General features: G+C 43.5%; 1 protein-coding gene across 3 annotated transcripts in view; it reads left to right on the top strand.

Moving 5' to 3' along the window:
- The window catches only part of LOC122930673 (OX-2 membrane glycoprotein-like), a 131778-nt gene that overhangs the window by 74768 nt on the left and 38247 nt on the right, over window positions 1–18763 (top strand). For 2 of the 3 annotated variants that reach the window (XM_044284203.1, XM_044284201.1), the window contains 3 exons: window positions 11212–11302; window positions 12279–12356; window positions 14657–14737. In XM_044284203.1, the coding sequence (XP_044140138.1) occupies window positions 11212–11302; window positions 12279–12356; window positions 14657–14737 (250 nt within the window). Of the gene's footprint in view, window positions 1–11211; window positions 11303–12278; window positions 12357–14656; window positions 14738–16046; window positions 16431–18763 lie in introns of those variants that run through there. The other variant, XM_044284202.1, reaches the window with a different exon arrangement.

Here is an 18763-nt window from a genome sequence, read left to right as displayed (position 1 = left end):
GTGCACATACATTACATTGCTTATCCTGTACTGATCCCGAGTTACATCCTGTATTATACTCCAGAGCTGCACTCACTATTCTGCTGGTGCAGTCACTGTGTACATACATTACATTACTTATCCTGTACTGATCCTGAGTTACATCCTGTATTATACTCCAGAGCTGCACTCACTATTCTGTTGGTGGAGTCACTGTGTACATACATTACATTACTTATCCTGTACTGATCCCGAGTTACATCCTGTATTATACTCCAGAGCTGCACTCACTATTCTGCAGGCTTCACAACTCGCATCTTTCCACTTTCCTTGTTGGCTTGGTGAAGGCACACTACTTTCTTTAGTGACTTACATTCTTTGAAATGTCTTTTCACCAGGCACTGTACTGTACAGTCATCTGATATAGGACATATATCTGCTTCCCCCTGGCATTATAGTAGTTCAGCTTAGCTGTTTAGAGGCATCTGACAACAAGCTGTCGACTGTTTCCAATGACAACCAGAAATGCTTTGAAATCTAAATGTGCTCATCCCTATGAAGTATGATGTAATTTCAAATGACATATTAGGGGTGTATTTTTAAGAGACAGCTTTGTGCCTTCTCCCCCTGTAGTATATCCTCTGCCGCCTCTCTGGACACTACTTCTCTATAACTCTTAGGCCTCTTGCACACAAACATTTTTTTTTTCGTTTATGTTCTGTTTTTTGCGTTCCCTATACGGACTGTATGCGGAACCATTCATTTCAATGGATCTGCAAAAAACTAAAAGGTACTCCGTATGCCTTTCGTTTCCGTATTTCCGTACCGTTCAAAGATAGAACATGTCGTATTATTGTCCGCATAACGGACAAGGATAGTACTGTTCTATCAGGGGCCAGCTGTTCTGTTCCGCAAAATATGGAATGCACACGGACGTCATCCGTATTTTTTGCGTATCCGTTTTTTGCAGACTGCAAAATACTGAAAAAGCCCTATGGTCGTGTGCAAGAGGCCTTAGTCTTGTGGAGATTTCAGTGCATCTTGGCCACATTTCCAGCTTACCTAGCAGATTAATGTACAGTCTTCTGCTGATGTCCTTTCAGTTTCACTACTTCTGATTTTCCAGACTATGAAGCAAAGAATGTAGCTTATGTGGAGATGTGGACTGCAAGTGTCAGCCAGCAGGGGTGGGGTGGGGTGGGGGGACTGGTCAATACTCGTCCTTTCATTCTGTCTGTTCTGCGGAAAAATTCCCCTTGCTCATGTGACCCTGCTGTACTCTATCGTGAGCTCAGTAAAACGGTTCCATTAAATTGGTAATCCCACCTAAGACATTTATGATGTATCCACAGTGCATGCCATAAAGGTCCAAGGAATCATTGCCATTTACTCCACCCATGGATGTGCCAGCCGACTTACCAGACCAGGTGGTGAATTGTGGGACCACCATTCTGAACATAGATGAGGGTCATAGAGGTGTGACCGGTATCACTTTTTACTTTGACTGATGTAGAACAAGACAATCTATTTTTAAGAAAGCTAGAATCAGCCCTGTACCACACATGGTTTCAGAGATCTCCCCGTTGATCCCTCAAATTTCTTTGCTAGATTCTTTTCAGGTTCGCAGTTCTGGGGGATCAGGGAACGTGTCTTTTCTCAGGAGGCTTCTCCTTTCTGTTGCAGGTCTTTTCTCATCACAGCCCTTTCTGCTTCAGCTCTTTCCCTAAAACATCTAAGGGAGTGTCCTTTCTGATGCAGCTCTCTCCCTATTACAGCTAAGGGTCTGATTCCTGTTTCCTGCAGCTCTCTTCCTGTAACTGTCACAGCTTCTAATAGAAGATACTGTGCTGTTCTTTTTAAATTTAATTCATACACTGTATTATTATCTCCTCTTTTACTATGTTGTTCCATAGTATTGTTCTCTGCTGCCATCTGCTGGCCAGAATTCGTATGCTGCACACCTTGTTCTTCTTATTAAAGTTTTTCTCTGCTGGGCGTGGTTTTAGGCAGCCTTGGTCCTTGTTACTTCCTGCAGCCATTTTCAGTGCTGCATTCCTGTGTGACTGGAGATACACACCTTGGCTTGTGAAGGCATCAGTTTTTTCACCAGCAGTTAGCTTCAGGAAAGACATCTACGCGACAGCATCTACTCTATTACCGTATTACAGTATTATATCATCGTATGTCGCTGTTTTGGATCAAATAAACCCATGTTTGATTGCATCCTCGTGTCTACGTTTTGGGTCCATCTAACCTGAGCATCTGCCGGTCCGGTCTGCTCCACTGCTTGGATACGAATGTAGGAAAGTCACACAGTTATTATCAGTTATACCTTCATTCGCCTTCATGTGGGGACAGAACAGTCAAAAACTGCCTTAAAGCCTTATACCCCAGTCAATACCCGTCTCAAGTCCAATGCCCAGCTACAGGTTCCCTCAGAGCCCAGTACCACACTCAGAAACCTCCCTTGCAACAGGCCCACTCGCAGCAAATCTGCCCGGCAACAGTGCACGTCCCACAAGCCTAAGGGGAAGCACGGCGTGTCCGCAGTAGATATATTCTCGCCTGGAAGTCCTCCACTAATCGCCAAGCTAATTTCTACATCCTATATTAACCCTTGATCGCATGATATAAGAACTGTTCACGCACGCGGGGCTTCCCTCAAACCAAAACCCCGCAATTCACTTAAAACACTTTAGGAACCTCATTGAGGTGCCTCATCCGAGCGGCACTGCAATTTTCAACCCCACAATTCAAAAGTTTATTTTCTAAAAGAGACAGCGCACCTTAAATCAAAATGGCCAAAAAGGACCTTGTACAGTTCCCCAGTTATGAAATAAAGCAAATGCAACCTGATACTGATCATTACGAAGAGCGGGAAGTAGAACCCACACTTCCAGCGGACCAAGTCGCGCGACCAAGGCACGCTCTCAAACCAACTATAAAGATCACAGAAAACTACCACACCAGGAAGGATGAGCTATGTGACAACCTGGAAGAGCTATGGGAACGAGTTTCCTCCCTCATATCAGGACTTAAGTCCTCCTCAGGCGATGTCACCAGTTTACAAGTTGCCGTTGGACGGCTGAATGCAGCCCATGAAAGATACAAGACACTGTCCACAAGGTATATAACCTTTCTAAAAGACTCTAATATTGAAGAAGCCCCGTCAGAATTGTGCAAGGCAGAATCAATAGACAGACAAAGAGACGCCATGGTGCTGGATGCTAAAGATAAAGTGGAACTCCGTATCTCTCATTTGCAGGAAACGATATCACACAGATCGCATTCATCCAAACATTCCTCTCGGTCCTACAGATCATCATGCTCTAGAAGCTCCGCCCTGAGCGACAGCATAAATGCAGAGCAATCCAAAGTGAGACGTTCCTTCACTGAAAAAGAAGTAAAGAAGTCCTTGCAAGGGCAGAAGCGGAGGCAGAAGCCAAGAGGGCAGAAGCGGAGGCAGAAGCCAAGAGGGCAGAAACAGAGGCTCGAATAAAGATTCTTGAATCGGAGAGGGAGGAGGAAATTGCATTAGCAAAAGTAAGACTACTTGAGCAAGCATTGAGCCAAGGCCTTGATCCAGTCTGCTTGCCACCAGAGATAGACGATCCAATTGATCGCACCAGCGACTATGTACTGAAACAGTTATCTGCACCGCCCCCAGTTTGTAGTACTGTCCAAGCCAACAACACTGAAACCTCCAAGTCAGCTCTACCTTCAGTGCCAGTGACACCCACAGCACCTGAGCAATCCAATAACAGTTGCCCAGACGCGCCCTCTCAAGGACAGTTATTACAGCAGGATGGCTACCAGGTGTTTCCTGGCCTACCTCCACAGCTCAAGCAGCAGCCATCAAAATCTACAGAGGCTAGACCACAGCTCAACCTTGCAGCAACATCATTCTACCTGGAAGCATCTCACCCTTTCACGCCACGCAGCCTATATGCCCCAGGGGCATCACAAGTTGTTATGGCAACAAGCAGTGAGAAATCTGATATGTCTGAGTTTGCCAGGTTTATGGTGAGCAGAGAGCTAATTAACACCAGTCTCTCAAAATTTGATGACTGTGCGGAGAGCTACAGAGCCTGGAAGGCAACCTTCAAAGCCGCCATCGCCAACCTTAACCTAACCGCAGAGCAGGAGCTCGACCTCTTGATCAAATGGCTGGGCCCAGGCTCCACAAATCGCATCAAGAGTCTTAGAACTGTCTATGTGGGACAAGCAGAAGCAGGTCTCGCTGCAGCCTAGCAGAGACTCGAACGCACTTTTCGGCAGTGCAGAAGCAATAGAGAAGGCACTATTCAGGAAACTGCAGAACGTCCCCAAGATCATTCTCAAGGATGTCCATAAGCTTCAGGATTTAACTGATTTGCTCATGGAGCTGGAGCTCGCCAAAAGAGACCCTCGTCTGTCCGGGCTGTGCTACCTGGATACAGCCCATGGGGTGAACCCAATTGTCATGAAGCTACCATACAGTCTGCAAGAGAAGTGAGCGGCATCAGTCTCAAGGTACAAAAGAGTGCTTGACGTCACTTTTCCCTGATTTATTCATTTCTGTAGGTTCATCGATGAACAGTCCCAGATGAGGAATGACCCCAGCCTCGACTTCCTGGAGTTCAATACTACAGCTTCAGTGACACCATCATCAAGGTATGAAAGTATTGTGCATAAACACAGAGATTTTAAGAGCAGTGTGAGTGTTAGAAAGACTAACCTACCATCATCTGCAGTACCCACTGGTAAACAGTACACTACCTCATCAGGAGACAAGGCCTTCAATCGTAAATGTCCCATTCATAAAAAAAAACACACTTACTGAACAAATGCAGAGGATTTAGATCCAAAACCATACAGGAGCGCAAGAAAGTCCTCACCGAGCTTGGGGTATGTTTCAGATGCTGTGCTTCATTGGAGCACATGGCTAAGGACTGTAAATCCATCATCAAGTGTGAGGAGTGTCATAGTGAAAGACATGCCTCAGCTATGCACCTATCTCCACTCACAAGAGATTCACCGGCTGCTGTCACTACCAGTCCTGCTCCAAGTCATGGCGGGGAGCCCCAGAATCACGCTAACACAGCCACTGCTGTTTCCTGCTCATGCTTGGATGTATGTGGGGAGGGCCAGAGTGAGAAATGTTGTGCCCGTATATGCCTAATCAAGGTTTACCCGGAGGGGCTACCAGAAAAGGCAGTAAAAATGTATGCCATCATTGACAACCAAAGCAACCGCTCATTAGCAGGACCTAAATTCTTTGAAGCCTTTGGAATAAAGGGACCGTCAGAACCCTACATCTTAAACACCTGCTCGGGTCGCATAGAGACTAGCGGCAGGAGGGCGCAAGGATTCATCGCTTGTCCCGTCAGTGGGAATACGGAAGTACCTCTACCAACGATGATCGAATGCGATCAAATACCCAACCATAGGGATGAAATTCCTACCCCGGAAGCTGCATTTCACTAACCACACCTAAGGCACCTAGCCAACGTTATCCCACCTATGGACAACAACGCCGAGATTCTACTCCTGCTTGGCAGAGACAATCTAAGGGTACACAAGGTGCGTCAACAGTGTAATGGTCCCGACTATGCACCATACGCCCAGAGACTGGACTTGGGATGGGTAGTCATAGGAAACGTATGCTTGGATCAACCAAGAATCAGCTCTTTTAAAACGTACGTGCGTGGAGATGGACGCACAACTTGCATTAAGCCTTGCCCTCATCACTATGAGGTGAAAGAGAAGCCTCCAGACCTCATACAACCACATGACGACATTCCTCCCTTCTTTGCTGACAACTTGGGAAGATTAGTCTTTCACACAAGCAAGGACGATGATAAAGTAGCTTTGTCAGTAGAGGACAGAGAATTTATCAAGATAATGGACAATGAGTTTTTTAAAGACGAAACCAATCACTGGGTTTCTCCATTACCCTTCCGAGCTACCAGGGTGAGACTCCCGAACAATAGGGAACAAGCTCTGTCTAGATTTAACTCTCTTCAGCGTACCATGAACAGTAAGCCTGAGATGAGAGAACACATTGTTTCCTTTATTGATAAAATTTTCCGTAACAACCACTGCAGAACCAGCTCCATCCTTAGGGAAGAATGGCGAGGGCTGGTACTTGCCTTCATTTGGAGTGTATCACCCACGGAAACCTAATCAAATTAGGGCTGTTTTCGACTCAAGCACCAAACATCAAGGTGTATCTCTTAATGATGTCCTTCTCACAGGTCCTAATCTGACAAATAACCTAGTTGGAGTGCTGATGAGGTTCAGAAAAGAGTTTGTTGCCATCACCGCTGACATTGAACAGATGTTCCACTTTTTCGTAGTCAGAGAGGACCACCGGAATTTCCTCAGGTTTCTGTGGTACAAGAATAATGACACCAATGCAGAGATGGCGGAATATCGAATGAGGGTACACGTATTTGGAAACAGCCCTTCACCTGCCATGGCAACTTATGGCCTTCGGCGAACTGCATTAGAGGGAGAATCCGAGTACAGTAAAGACTGCCAGAGACTTTGTAGAAAAGGACTTTTACGTAGACGATGGACTCAAATCACTACCGACTGAAGAAGCGGCTATCGATCTGCTCAAAAGGACTCAATGCATGTTGTACCAAGCTAAACTTAGACTACGCAAAATTGCTTCAAACAGCCTGGCCGTTATGAGGGCCTTCGAATCAGGGGATCATGCACCAGGATTCAAGGACATTAACTTGGGACTGGACAGTCCACCTGTGCAGAGGAGCTTGGGCCTCAGATGGGATCTCTCGGCTGACTCCTTCGGTTTTCAGATAAGTTGTGCAGACAAGCCATTCACAAAACAAGGTGTCCTATCAGTGGTAAACAGCCTATTTGATCCGCTGGGATTTGTAGCGCCCATCACCATACAAGGTAAATCTCTACTGAGACAGTTTTCTGAAACAGTCAAGGATTGGGATACCCCACTTCCCTCCGAGAAAGAGCAAAAATGGGAAGACTGGAAGCGATCCTTGTGTGCCTTGGATGTGATCTACATCCCGAGATGCTATATTAAAACCTCACTTTCCTCTAGCATAAAGAAAAAACTCCACGTGTTCTCGGACGCCTCCACGGAGGCCATTGCAGCGGTTGCCTATCTGATGGTGACAGAACCCAACAATCAAAATCACGTTGGATTCGTCTTTGGTAAGGCTATGTTAGCCCCCAAGCCCGATCATACTATTCACAGACTTGAACTTTGTGGGACTGTGTTGGCAGTGGAGATTGCAGACTTCATACAACAAGAACTGGGTGTCGACATAGCTGAAGTCCAGTATTACACGGACAGTAAGGTCGTTTTAGGTTACTTCCACAATCAGACCAAGCGATTTTATGTGTACGTTAGTAACCGCATAGAGAGAATCAGGAGGTCCTCCAAACCTGAACAATGGCACTATGTACCATCCGAACTTAATCCAGCAGATCACGCCACTAGGCCTATGTCTATAGGTTCCTATACTAACTCTACTTGGCTTACAGGTCCAGAGTTTCTGCTTGGAGAGGCGGACGAATGTGTACAGGAAGTTTTCAGCATCCAGGATCTGGATAATCATCCAGAAATTTGCGCTGAAGTTAGTGCATTAGTCACTGGAACAAGGCAAACTGCCAGCTTTGGTTGTCAGCGCTTTGAACGTTTCTCCAGTTGGATGAGACTCATCAGAACTATTGCAAGGTTAGTGCACATTGCAAGATGTTTATCATAATACTCACAAAGATAAAGATTGTCATGGTTGGCATGCCTGCCATAAACCCTTCTCTGCTGAGAACATCTCTCATAGTGAGTACCTCATAATACATCACGTCCAGCAGGAAAATTTCAACATAGCATGGAAGTGCTTGTACAACAAACAGCAGATTCCTTTAAAAAGTCCTCTTGCCAACTTAAATCCAGTTATCAACAGTTTGGGCTTGCTAAGAGTTGGTGTCATCTGAATCAAGCCCACCTAGGAATTGCAGAACAAAATCCTCTCATCATTCCCAGCAAACATCATATCACCGTTTTGCTAATCCGACACTACCACGAAAGGGCCGAAACCAAGGCAGGCAAATTACTAAGGGCAAATTACGGTCTGCTGGCCTTTGGATTATAGGTATGAAAAAACGTGTGGCCCAAGTACTGCATAAATGTGTGCACTGTCGTAAAGCAAGAAGAAAACAACTACACCAACAAATGGCCGACTTGCCTGTGGATAGACCATGTACAGAGCTGCCTTTCACCTATGTTGGCCTAGATGTCTTTGGGCCATGGATGGTGTCCGCACGCAGGACCCGCGGCGGTCACGCAAACAGTAAGCATTGGGCTGTACTATTTAATTGCATGAGTGTGCGAGCAGTTCACATAGAGGTGATAGAATCTATGGACACATCCAGCCTTATTAATGCCTTATGACGGTTCTTCGCAATCAGAGGACCAGTAAAACAATTAAGGTCTGACCGGGGAAGCAACTTCATCGGAGCCTGTAGACAACTTAACATCGACACCAAGTCCATTCAAAATCAGTTGGCGGAAAAAGGTTGCACCTGGATTTTAAATCCTCCTCATAGTTCCCACATGAGGGCTCCTGTGAAAGAATGATCGGCATCTCACGCAACATCTTAAATTCTATGTTGATGGATGTAAACTCGTCTAGACTCACACATGAAACTCTAATCACCCTTCTCGCTGAAGTTTCAGTCATTATCAATTCAAGACCCCTTGTGCCAGTGTCTATGGATCCTGAAACACCAGTCATACTGACTCCGGCTATTCTACTTACCCAAGAAACTGAGAATACGCTAATACCTAGTGGAGAATTTACTCATGCTAACATCTATCAAAAACACTGGAAACGTGTACAATACCTAGCAGATTACTTCTGGAATAGGTGGCGAAAGGAGTACCTCAGTATTCTTCAAGGAAGAAGGAAATGGCAACACCACAAACCAAACTTGAAGAAAGGAGACCTCGTATTGATGAAAGAGCAACAAACCGAAAGGATTGACTGGCCTATCAGACTAATTTCAAGGGTTTTCCCTAGCAAGGATGGCAAGTTCCAGAAGGTGGAGTTGATGATCTTCAGGAAGGGCGAGCTTAAAACATTCTCAAGACCAATTAACTAACTCATTTTAATATTACCCATCGAGAACGTCCCTGCTGGGTGAACAGGACTGTATCTAACTTCGCAGATCTTCTCCATTCCAAGTTGGAAAACAGGACTAAAACTATATTTTGCATTCTAACATGTTCTTGTTACAGGTTGTTTTATATTTTATGAACATTCGTCATAGTGAAATCCCCGTAGTGAATTTTGAGACGGGGAGTGCGCTGTTATTTTCAAATTTTATTCATACACTGTATCATTATATCCTCTTTTAACTATGTTGTTTCTATGTATTGTTCTCTGCTGCCATCTGCTGGCTGGAATTTGTATGCTGCACGCCTTGTTCTTGTTATTAAAGTTTTTCTCTGCTGGGCGCGGTTTTAGGCAGCCTTGGTCCTTGTCACTTCCTGCAGCCATTTTTAGTGCTGCATTCTTGTGAGACTGGAGATGCACACCTTGGCTTGTGAAGGCATCAGTTTTTGACCAGCAGTTAGCTTCAGGAAATACATCTACGCGACAGCATCTACTCTACTACTGCATTACAGTATTATATCATCGTATGTCGCTGTTTGGATCAAATAAACCCACGTTTGATTGCATCCTCATGTCTACGTTTGGGTCCATCTAACCTGAGCATCTGCCGGTCCGGTCTGCTCCACTGCTTGGATACGAAGGTAGGAAAGTGACACAGTCATTATCAGTTATACCTTTATTCGCCTTCATGTGGGGACAGAACAGATATGGCTGGCGGCAGTTGAAGGATGGAACTGAGCTTGTGCGACCAACTCAGTAGGTGGACATGTGCATGACTGTATAGAGGAAACAACAGGGGGCACCATTGTAACAAAGCAAAGAGAATATCAATCCACTGAAGTATTTGTGTAACAGAAAATAACTTGCATATGTAACTAGATTTTCATTCTGAATTATATTAACATAACATTTAATGGTGGCACACCCCCTTTAAATGTACACCTCCGGAGGCAATTTTTTTTAATGATTGCATTTTACTCATTTATGGCTAAAAATAATTTTTAATTAGCCTTTATTAAAAAATATTGAGCCTTTCTGTCACAAAGAGTTATCAGTTTTTTCTAGCTGTGTGTCCGGTACTTTCACTTTGTGAGGCTCATCTAATGAACCTTATCTCTAAACTACTGAGAAGACATAAATAGTGTTGAGAGAACTTGTGATTTGCAACTTTGGCATTTTGGTTCGGGTTATCAAAAAATTCCGTAATGGATTCTGTTACCACGGACCATTTACAGAATTCTATGACGGCATGCATAACGGAATCCATTATGGAATTCTTAAATAACCCAAACACCGAACTTGCAGATCGCAAGTTCGCTCAACACTAGTCATAAACATTTATTTAAGCCACATTCTTATCAGTAAGATAAGAATTGAGCTATAATGAGTGTTTATAAGGTTAGAGAGCAGAGATAAGAAGTCCGTCAGCTCCTCGTCTGATAGAAAAAACAAAAAATCCAAAGGGAGCTACTAGAGCATCTCAGCTCTGTACAGAAAAAAGGCTCCATATTTTTTAATAAAGACCAAATATAAAAAACGATTTTTAGCTCAAAATAAGGACAACGCACTAATAAAAAAAATGCATAGCCTTTAATGTAATGTGGTGCCAGCTAATGCTTTACTCTGCATCATAGAGATGACAGGCAGGACCCATGTAATTGGAGACTTCAAATTAGATCTCAATGAACCCGACCATGGCACCCCCTTCCAACCCTATGTTATATATTTCGGATGTCACTGTGTAGAAATGTATACCACACAGTTTTATTACAGAATGCCTCTGAATGTAGCACCATAGAAATGTACGCTATTCTATGCTGCAAAGAAAGGTATATCAATGTATACCAGCTTGGGGGAGACCAAAAGGACACTCTTTGACCTTCATCAGGTGGGGGATGGAGGCTACATGTGATGTATGTGCTGGGAGCACCACTGAAAAACGTAGCATGAAAGCGGTCTTTCAGAGGGGAATACTGTGCCTCACAGGGGCCCATAACCTCTCCATGTTCTGCTGTATCGGGTCACTGCATATAGTGTGAGTAGGAGCCCAGCTTCTTACCAGTGCTCTTGGTTTTCTTCCCTATTTTAGGTTCCTCTCGTCTTCGTACTGGAATGTTAATCAGTGTTCTCGGTTTCTTTCTCATTGCAAATATGTGTATGTGTTACATGATCATACTCAGGTATGTATTAGTGATAGTGGGTAGCATTACTGGATATATCTCATTGTTGACATCACTTTTTTATTTGCTGTTTTATTCACTATTGTATTTCTGTCACTGACACATCACAAAGCTGATCTTCTACCCCCCAACTAGTCGATACGAGCACTTGCGTCTCCCCTTATTAAATAACTGAGGTTTATCCTTCACCCTCGATGATAGAAAGGTCACTTTAGAGCCAGGCCTCCATACAACACATAAGTCAAAGGTCTGTAAGAAGTTGATAAAATGCTATTCCTGCTCTTTAACAGTAGTTTCCTCTTTGGACAATCTCTGACCTTGAAAATAAGTCGATCACAAAGTGGTGCTGCATTGGGATCCCCAGCGATCGCCCGTAAAAAGATCTGTCAGTAAGCCTTCAGTTCCTCTGCAGCACCTCCACAGGAGACACTAAGCATTACACAGTGTCCATTCACATCAATGAGTTGTCTGTCTATGTAATGCAGGACAGTGGTCCTCCAGAGCAAAAGACGCTCTTTATAACAGATGTCCACACTGGCCAAGGTATGAAGATCCTGAACAGAGGACACCACCCCTCTATTAGATCAGAATTCAGCAATGGGGTTTATAACAACAGGTTTTGGACAACCCCTTTAAAGGGATGTTTCCAAGCCCTTGTATTTCTGTGACCACTGATGGACCCTAGATTCAGTGTTGACTGAGACACTAGTCGTTTGAATGATGGATATAGACAGGCGGACATCATTTAATGCTGGGGGGGATCACACAGGGAAATGACTACAATCATCTTGTATGATGTACAGTATCTGTTACATAAGTCACATGGTGTTCTTTCTACAACCTTACAGGGGTATTCCCACCACAGACAAATCGAGAGCCACCATCACATGCTAATTTCCCCTGCAGTGACCCCTGTAATGCTCAATACTTTTTTTGGGCTGATGAGACCAGACTATTGATTGCTTTTTACTTTTAGATTACTGCATCTAAAAAATGATAAGTTTTTCTCGAAGTCACAAAGTTTTGAAGAACATTCCGAGGAGAAACCTGAAAGGTGAGCACATGATTAGTACTTATGTTTTCCAAAAATATAGATACTTGCTTGTTTTTTGTAGAACCCCCAGTGATGAATTTCAGTAGGTTGACAATGTGACCAAATGATAGGCTTGTGCTTAAGCAAAAATGTCCGCTTGGCACAAGAGGACAAGAGAGCCTATCCTCCCCTTACGCTAGGTTCAGACCTGAGCGTTCGCGATGGAGCGCTCTGTATGCGCGATTGTACGGGCGTTTGCAATCGCGCATACAGAGACAAGCGAACGCCGATTGTCGCACGTTCCCGCTGAAGTCTATGTACGGGAACGCGCGACAAGACGCCCCAAAGAAGCTCATGTACTTCTTGGGGCGTCGGGCGTTTTACAGCGCGATCGTACGCGCTGTAAAGCGCTCAGGTGAGAACCATTCCCATAGGGAATCATTGGTTCTTGCCTGTTGAGCGTTTTACAGCACGTAGGAACGCGCTGTAAAGCGCTCAGGTCTGAACTCAGCCTAAGTGAAGAAAGCCCATGGGAAACCAGGACACCTTTCTCCTCTGATTCTCTGTAAACTTCTGTTGCCCCAAGATATTTCAGCTATATCTATTTCAGAGGAATTGGCCTTCAATCTTATTTGTATGGGGCCTCCTGACTTTTGAAGACCCTGGAAGAAAAGGAGAAATAAGCCGTACGCTGCAAAATAAATAAAAACGGTGCAATCAGTTCACCTTCTGCAGTACTGCTATGGAGTCCTTGTGTTTTCAGTCGATGCAGGGAGCAGGAACGCCAGGCCAGCATCTTGGTGTTGCAGTGAAGAGATAGCTCTCAGAAGGTAGCTCCTGCATGCCAAGAAGGAAGTTACTTTATTTTCAACGTGTTAAAAAAAACTTGTGTTCACAATCCAATGATTTGTTTACGCATTTTGTGTCATCTGGCACATTTATGCTATATTGCTAGGATATGCCATAAATGTCAAATTGGTGCGAGTCAGAATGGGCCACAAAGGGAAGGAAGAGCAGACCACACGTGCCTGGCATCCTATTGACTGCTATGGGACTTCTAAAAAGAGCTGGGCGAGCGCTGGATTGGCTGTTTTCTGAAGTCCAATAGTGGTGAATGGAGGGGTGGTTACACATGCACGGTTTACTCTCCCTTCACTTGAGGTTCGTGTCCTGGAGATCAGAGCAGGAAAATCCTAGCGATATAGTTAAAAACCAATATACGCTGCTCCGATAATCCAGCAAAAACAGTCACAGGTATACTAGTAAAAGAACATCTCAGGTGATTCTCAAAACCTTGAGGTGATATCGTTTTTGATTGCCCCATCGTAGCTGCAGAAGGTGTCCAGACTCCTTTTTTGCTGTCCTACATGAAAGAAATAGGACGGCAGTCCAGAAGAATTAAGGACCGCAGCGATTTTGTGCAAACACAGTGCAATTTATTATAGTCATAAGAGCAGAAAAAAATGGCACAACACAATAAAATAGCTCCCAAACGGAGAACCGCCCAACTCGAGTTTCGCCAATGCTTCCTCAGGGGCTTCTCTTTTTTTAAAACAAATATATCTATGACTGTTTTTGGTGAATTATCGGACACGTTTTGAACTATTTGACCGTTTACTGAGAACTGACCGACAGTCAATATGAATGGACTGCATTTTCTTTCTCTATCCTAGTGATACGTCATAAATGTCCCAGGTGGGACAACCTTTTTCATCATAGTTTTAAAGGAGGCCTACTCTGTGAGGGACAATTGAGATGGAAACTGTAACCTTCCCTCTAGGACATCACAATGGGCTGGAACTAGAAAGGACTTGACTTATGTGGCACCTCCATTAGACCTTGTATATAAAGACATGCAGGACATACATAAGTCTCAGAACATATGATAAATGAGTTCTTAGATTTAGGAGGAGTCGGGAATTAAAAAAAAAAGCCAGTCCGTGGCTCTTGAACCCTTCCACGTCAAACTAAATAGGTTTGGCCGAGCTGAACATGTATATTTATGGAGGAGTCAGGGGAAAGAGCTGCCTGCCAGACACATGCTCATATGACATCTATTCTTTCTAATTAAACTCTACCCGCCAGACACTGTCTAACTGTAGGGAATAACAAGTAATCGTGCCTCCCACTACACCCACCCTTACTCCTGAGGGGCCAATGCACTCATTCATCATGGCATGGATTGCACAATGATAAAATGCTAAAAAAAAAAACACATTAAACCACACGCTCTGACTACCCCAGTTTTATGAGCTTTGGAAGTTCCTTCTGGTGCAGGTCATCTCATGAATTATGTTTTTTTTATTTTATTTTATGTAAAGGAAACGAAGCAGAAAATGGAGGAAAACTTCTGATGAGGAACTTGAAAACATTGGAGACACTGGTTTGCAAGAATCAAAACCGTAAGCAAATCACACGATTGCCATATAAGTCTACTATACATACTTCTTATATATACAAGAACACATGACATAGGTGTAACTACAAGGATATGTACTCCCAAGGATGCATTATACTCCAGAGCTGCACTCACTAGTCTGCTGGTGGAGTCACTGTTGCCATACATTACATTAGTTATCCTGTATTGATCCTGAGTTACATCCTGTATTATACTCCAGAGCTGCATTCACTATTCTGCTGGTGCAGTCACCTGTGTACATACATTGCATTACTTATCCTGTACTGATCCTGAGTTACATCCTGTATTATACTCCAGAGCTGCACACACTATTCTGCTGGTGGAGTCACTGTGTACATACATTACTTATCCTGTACTGATCCTGAGTTACATCCTGTATTATACTCCAGAGCTGCACTCACTATTCTGCTGGTGGAGTCACTGTGTACATACATTACTTATCCTGTACTGATCCTGAGTTACATCCTGTATTATACTCCAGAGCTGAACTCACTATTCTGCTGGTGGAGTCACTGTGTACTTATCCTGTACTGATCCTGAGTTACATCCTGTATTTTACTCCAGAGCTGTACTCACTATTCTTCTGGTGGAGTCACTGTGTACATACATTACTTATCCTGTACTGATCCTGAGTTACATCCTGTATTATACTTCAGAGCTGCACTCACTATTCTGCTGGTGGAGTCACTGTGTAAATTCCTTACAAGTGCTTATCTTGTTCTCATCTTGAATTCTAGTCCATATTGTATTCCAGAGCTGTATTCACACTTCTGCTGGTGGTAGAACAGTCAACAGCCTTGCTAACAGTGTAGCAGAGCCTCATTACTATAGGGGCAGTTACTGTTATCTTCTTGAGATTTCTGTATATCGCCAGGTGTATACGCGGCACTCTCCAGAATGCAAATCACCCGTTAAAGGAAGAATCCACCATAAAGTACTGATCCTGTGTGTGTGCGTGTGTTGTGCTGTAGACCTACCGCTCCATGTGGGAGGGTCACGCAGGTGGGAAGCATCACGTCTGAGCCGCCATTAGATCACTGGTACCTGCAGCAGATCATTTTCTACATCATATATTACAATCTCTTTCTTTCAAACAGAAAATGAATTATAAGAAAAAGCAAAGGGCACCAGAAAAAGTCACCATATGGGCCATGTGGGCTAGCTGCCAGCTCTTGGACCCAATGCAAATCTATAACAGCCCCCTACCTTAAATGCTTATTTATAGTACTGGTGTCTTCTTATGCCCCCACTTACGGGTAATGCCATCTTTGTTACTTCTTTTTACCATTCAGTCCCCGGGATTTCAAGCTATGAAGAAAACGTTTTGGAAATGATGATGATGATACAGCCACCGTCGTGTGCGTCAACCACAGAAACCAGGGAGTTGCTCAAAGTTCTCACTTCTGACATGATTGAATAGAAACCAGGATTGATGGACCACCTCTCAAAAGATTTTATAGTCGTATTTATAGTTTTTTATTATTTATTTCAGTAGCTTATATACTGCCAACACATATCGTAGAACTTTACAGGGATTGTCACCGTTCACATCAGGGATTGTCCCCAAGAGGTCAATCAACCTACAGTATCAGAATGGTATATAGATAAGAGGCAGGCAAATAGAATAAAATAGAATAGTATAGCAATTGTATATATCATCAATTATGCATCAAAAGCTGTATGTATGATCCTTGATTTTATGATCACCCACACAGCGATCGAGAGACATCCAATCAATGACAACTACTCCATCATACTCTAAAATATATTTAAAAGATCATGTGAGTTTATACCAGCTCTTTCCTACAGTTGTGTTCAAAATTATTCAACCCCCACTGAAATTGAGTGTTTTGGCCAGTTTGACATTGATTTTGATCATTTCAGTCATCCTGTTTACAATTAAATCACAGAGCCACTTGTAAGTCAGACAAATATAACATAACATTTATAATGAAATAACCACAAATGTCTTTTCTGTGCTCACATCATTATCAGTTTTATTCAACCCCCAAGTGACATTCAATCTTAGTACTTAGTACAACATCCTTTTCCAGTTATAACAGCTTTTAAACGTTCAGCATAGCTTGACACAAGTGTCTTGCAGCGATCTACGGGTATCTTCGCCCATTCTTCATGGGCAAAAGCCTCCAGTTCAGTCACATTCTTAGGCTTGCGCGCTGCAACTGCTTTCTTTAAGTCCCACCAGAGGTTCTCAATCTGGTGACTGCGATGGCCACTTCAAAATGTTCCAGCCTTTAATCTGCAACCATGCTCTAGTGGACTTGGAGGTATGCTTGGGATCATTGTCCTGTTGAAAGGTCCAACGTCTCTCAAGCCTCAGGTTTGTGACGGACTGCATCACATTTTCATCCAATATGTCCTGGTACTGAAGAGAATTCATGGTACCTTGCACACGCTGAAGCTTTCCTGTACCTGTAGAAGCAAAACAGCCCCAAAGCATGATTGACCCCCCGCCTTGCTTCACAGTAGGCAAGGTGTTCTTTTCTTCATAGGCCTTGTTCTTCCTCCTCTAAACATAGCGTTGATCCATGGGCCCAAACAGTTCTAACTTTGTTTCATCAGTCCACAGAACACTATCCCAAAACTTTTGTGGTTTGTCCACATGACTTTTGGCATACTGCAGTCGACTCTTCTTATTCTTTGGAGACTGCAAGGGGGTGCGCCTGGGAGTTCTGGCATGGAGGCCTTCATTACGCAGTGTGCGCCTTATTGTCTGAGCTGAAACTTCAGTACCCACATCTGACAAATCTTTTTTCAGTTCCTCAGCAGTCACACGAGGACTTGTCTCCACTTTGCGCTTCAGGTAGCGCACAGCAGTCGAAGTCAGCATCTTCTTTCTGCCACGACCAGGTAGCGTTTCAACAGTGCCCTTTGCCTTGAATTTGCGAATGGTGCTTCCTATGGTGTCTTTTGGTATGTTTAACATCTTTGCAATCTTCTTATAGCCATTGCCCTTCCTGTGAAGAGAAATCACCTCTTCTCTTGTCTTCCTGGACCTTTCTCTTGACTTCACCATGTTTGTAAACACACCAGTAAATGTCTAGAAGGAGCTGAGTATCACAGTCCTTTTAAATCTGCCTAATTGGTGCTTATTATGCTTGATTGCTGCTCCTTGACATCCACAGGTGTTTTCAATACCTGATCGAAAACACTTGAATGAACCTCTGTTCTTAAGAGTGGTAGTCTTTAAGGGGGTTGAATAATTGTGTCAATGAAGAAATCACAAAAAAAAAATTATACTGTATTACAAAAACTATTGATCATTTTAGTTGCATTTGGTTCTTTAAAAAGTCCTTGTAAGATTTCATTCTGAACTCAATTACAAATGTACATTAAATTCCCTAAAACCCTTTACAGCATTGGGGGTTAAATAATTTTGAACACAACTGTATATACAGACGTGGACAAAATTGTTGGTACCCTTTGGTCAATGAAAGAAAAAGTCACAATGGTCACAGAAATAACTTTAATCTGACAAAAGTAATAATAAATTAAAATTCTATAAATGTTAACCAATGAAAGTCAGACATTGTTTTTCAACCATGCTTCAACAGAATTATGTAAAAAAATAAACTCATGAAACAGGCATGGACAAAAATGATGGTACCCCTAACTTAATATTTTGTTGCGCAACCTTTTGAGGCAATCACTGCAATCAAACGCTTCCTGTAACTGTCAATGAGACATCTGCACCTCTCAGCAGGTATTTTGGCCCACTCCTCATGAGCAAACTGCTCCAGTTGTGTCCGGTTTGAAGGGTGCCTTTTCCAGACTGCATGTTTCAGCTCCTTCCAAAGATGCTCAATAGGATTGAGGTCAGGGCTCATAGAAGGCCACTTTAGAATAGTCCAATTTTTTCCTCTTAGCCATTCTTGGGTGTTTTTAGCGGTGTGTTTTGGGTCATTGTCCTGTTGCAAGACCCATGACCTGCGACTGAGACCAAGCTTTCTGACACTGGCTAGTACATTTCTCTCTAGAATTCCTTGAT

The sequence above is a fragment of the Bufo gargarizans genome, chromosome 3, assembly GCF_014858855.1.
Source record: "Bufo gargarizans isolate SCDJY-AF-19 chromosome 3, ASM1485885v1, whole genome shotgun sequence".
Taxonomy (NCBI): Eukaryota; Metazoa; Chordata; class Amphibia; order Anura; family Bufonidae; genus Bufo; species Bufo gargarizans.
Note: the sequence above shows the minus strand (reverse complement) of the source record. Positions and strands in the feature narration are given on the sequence as shown.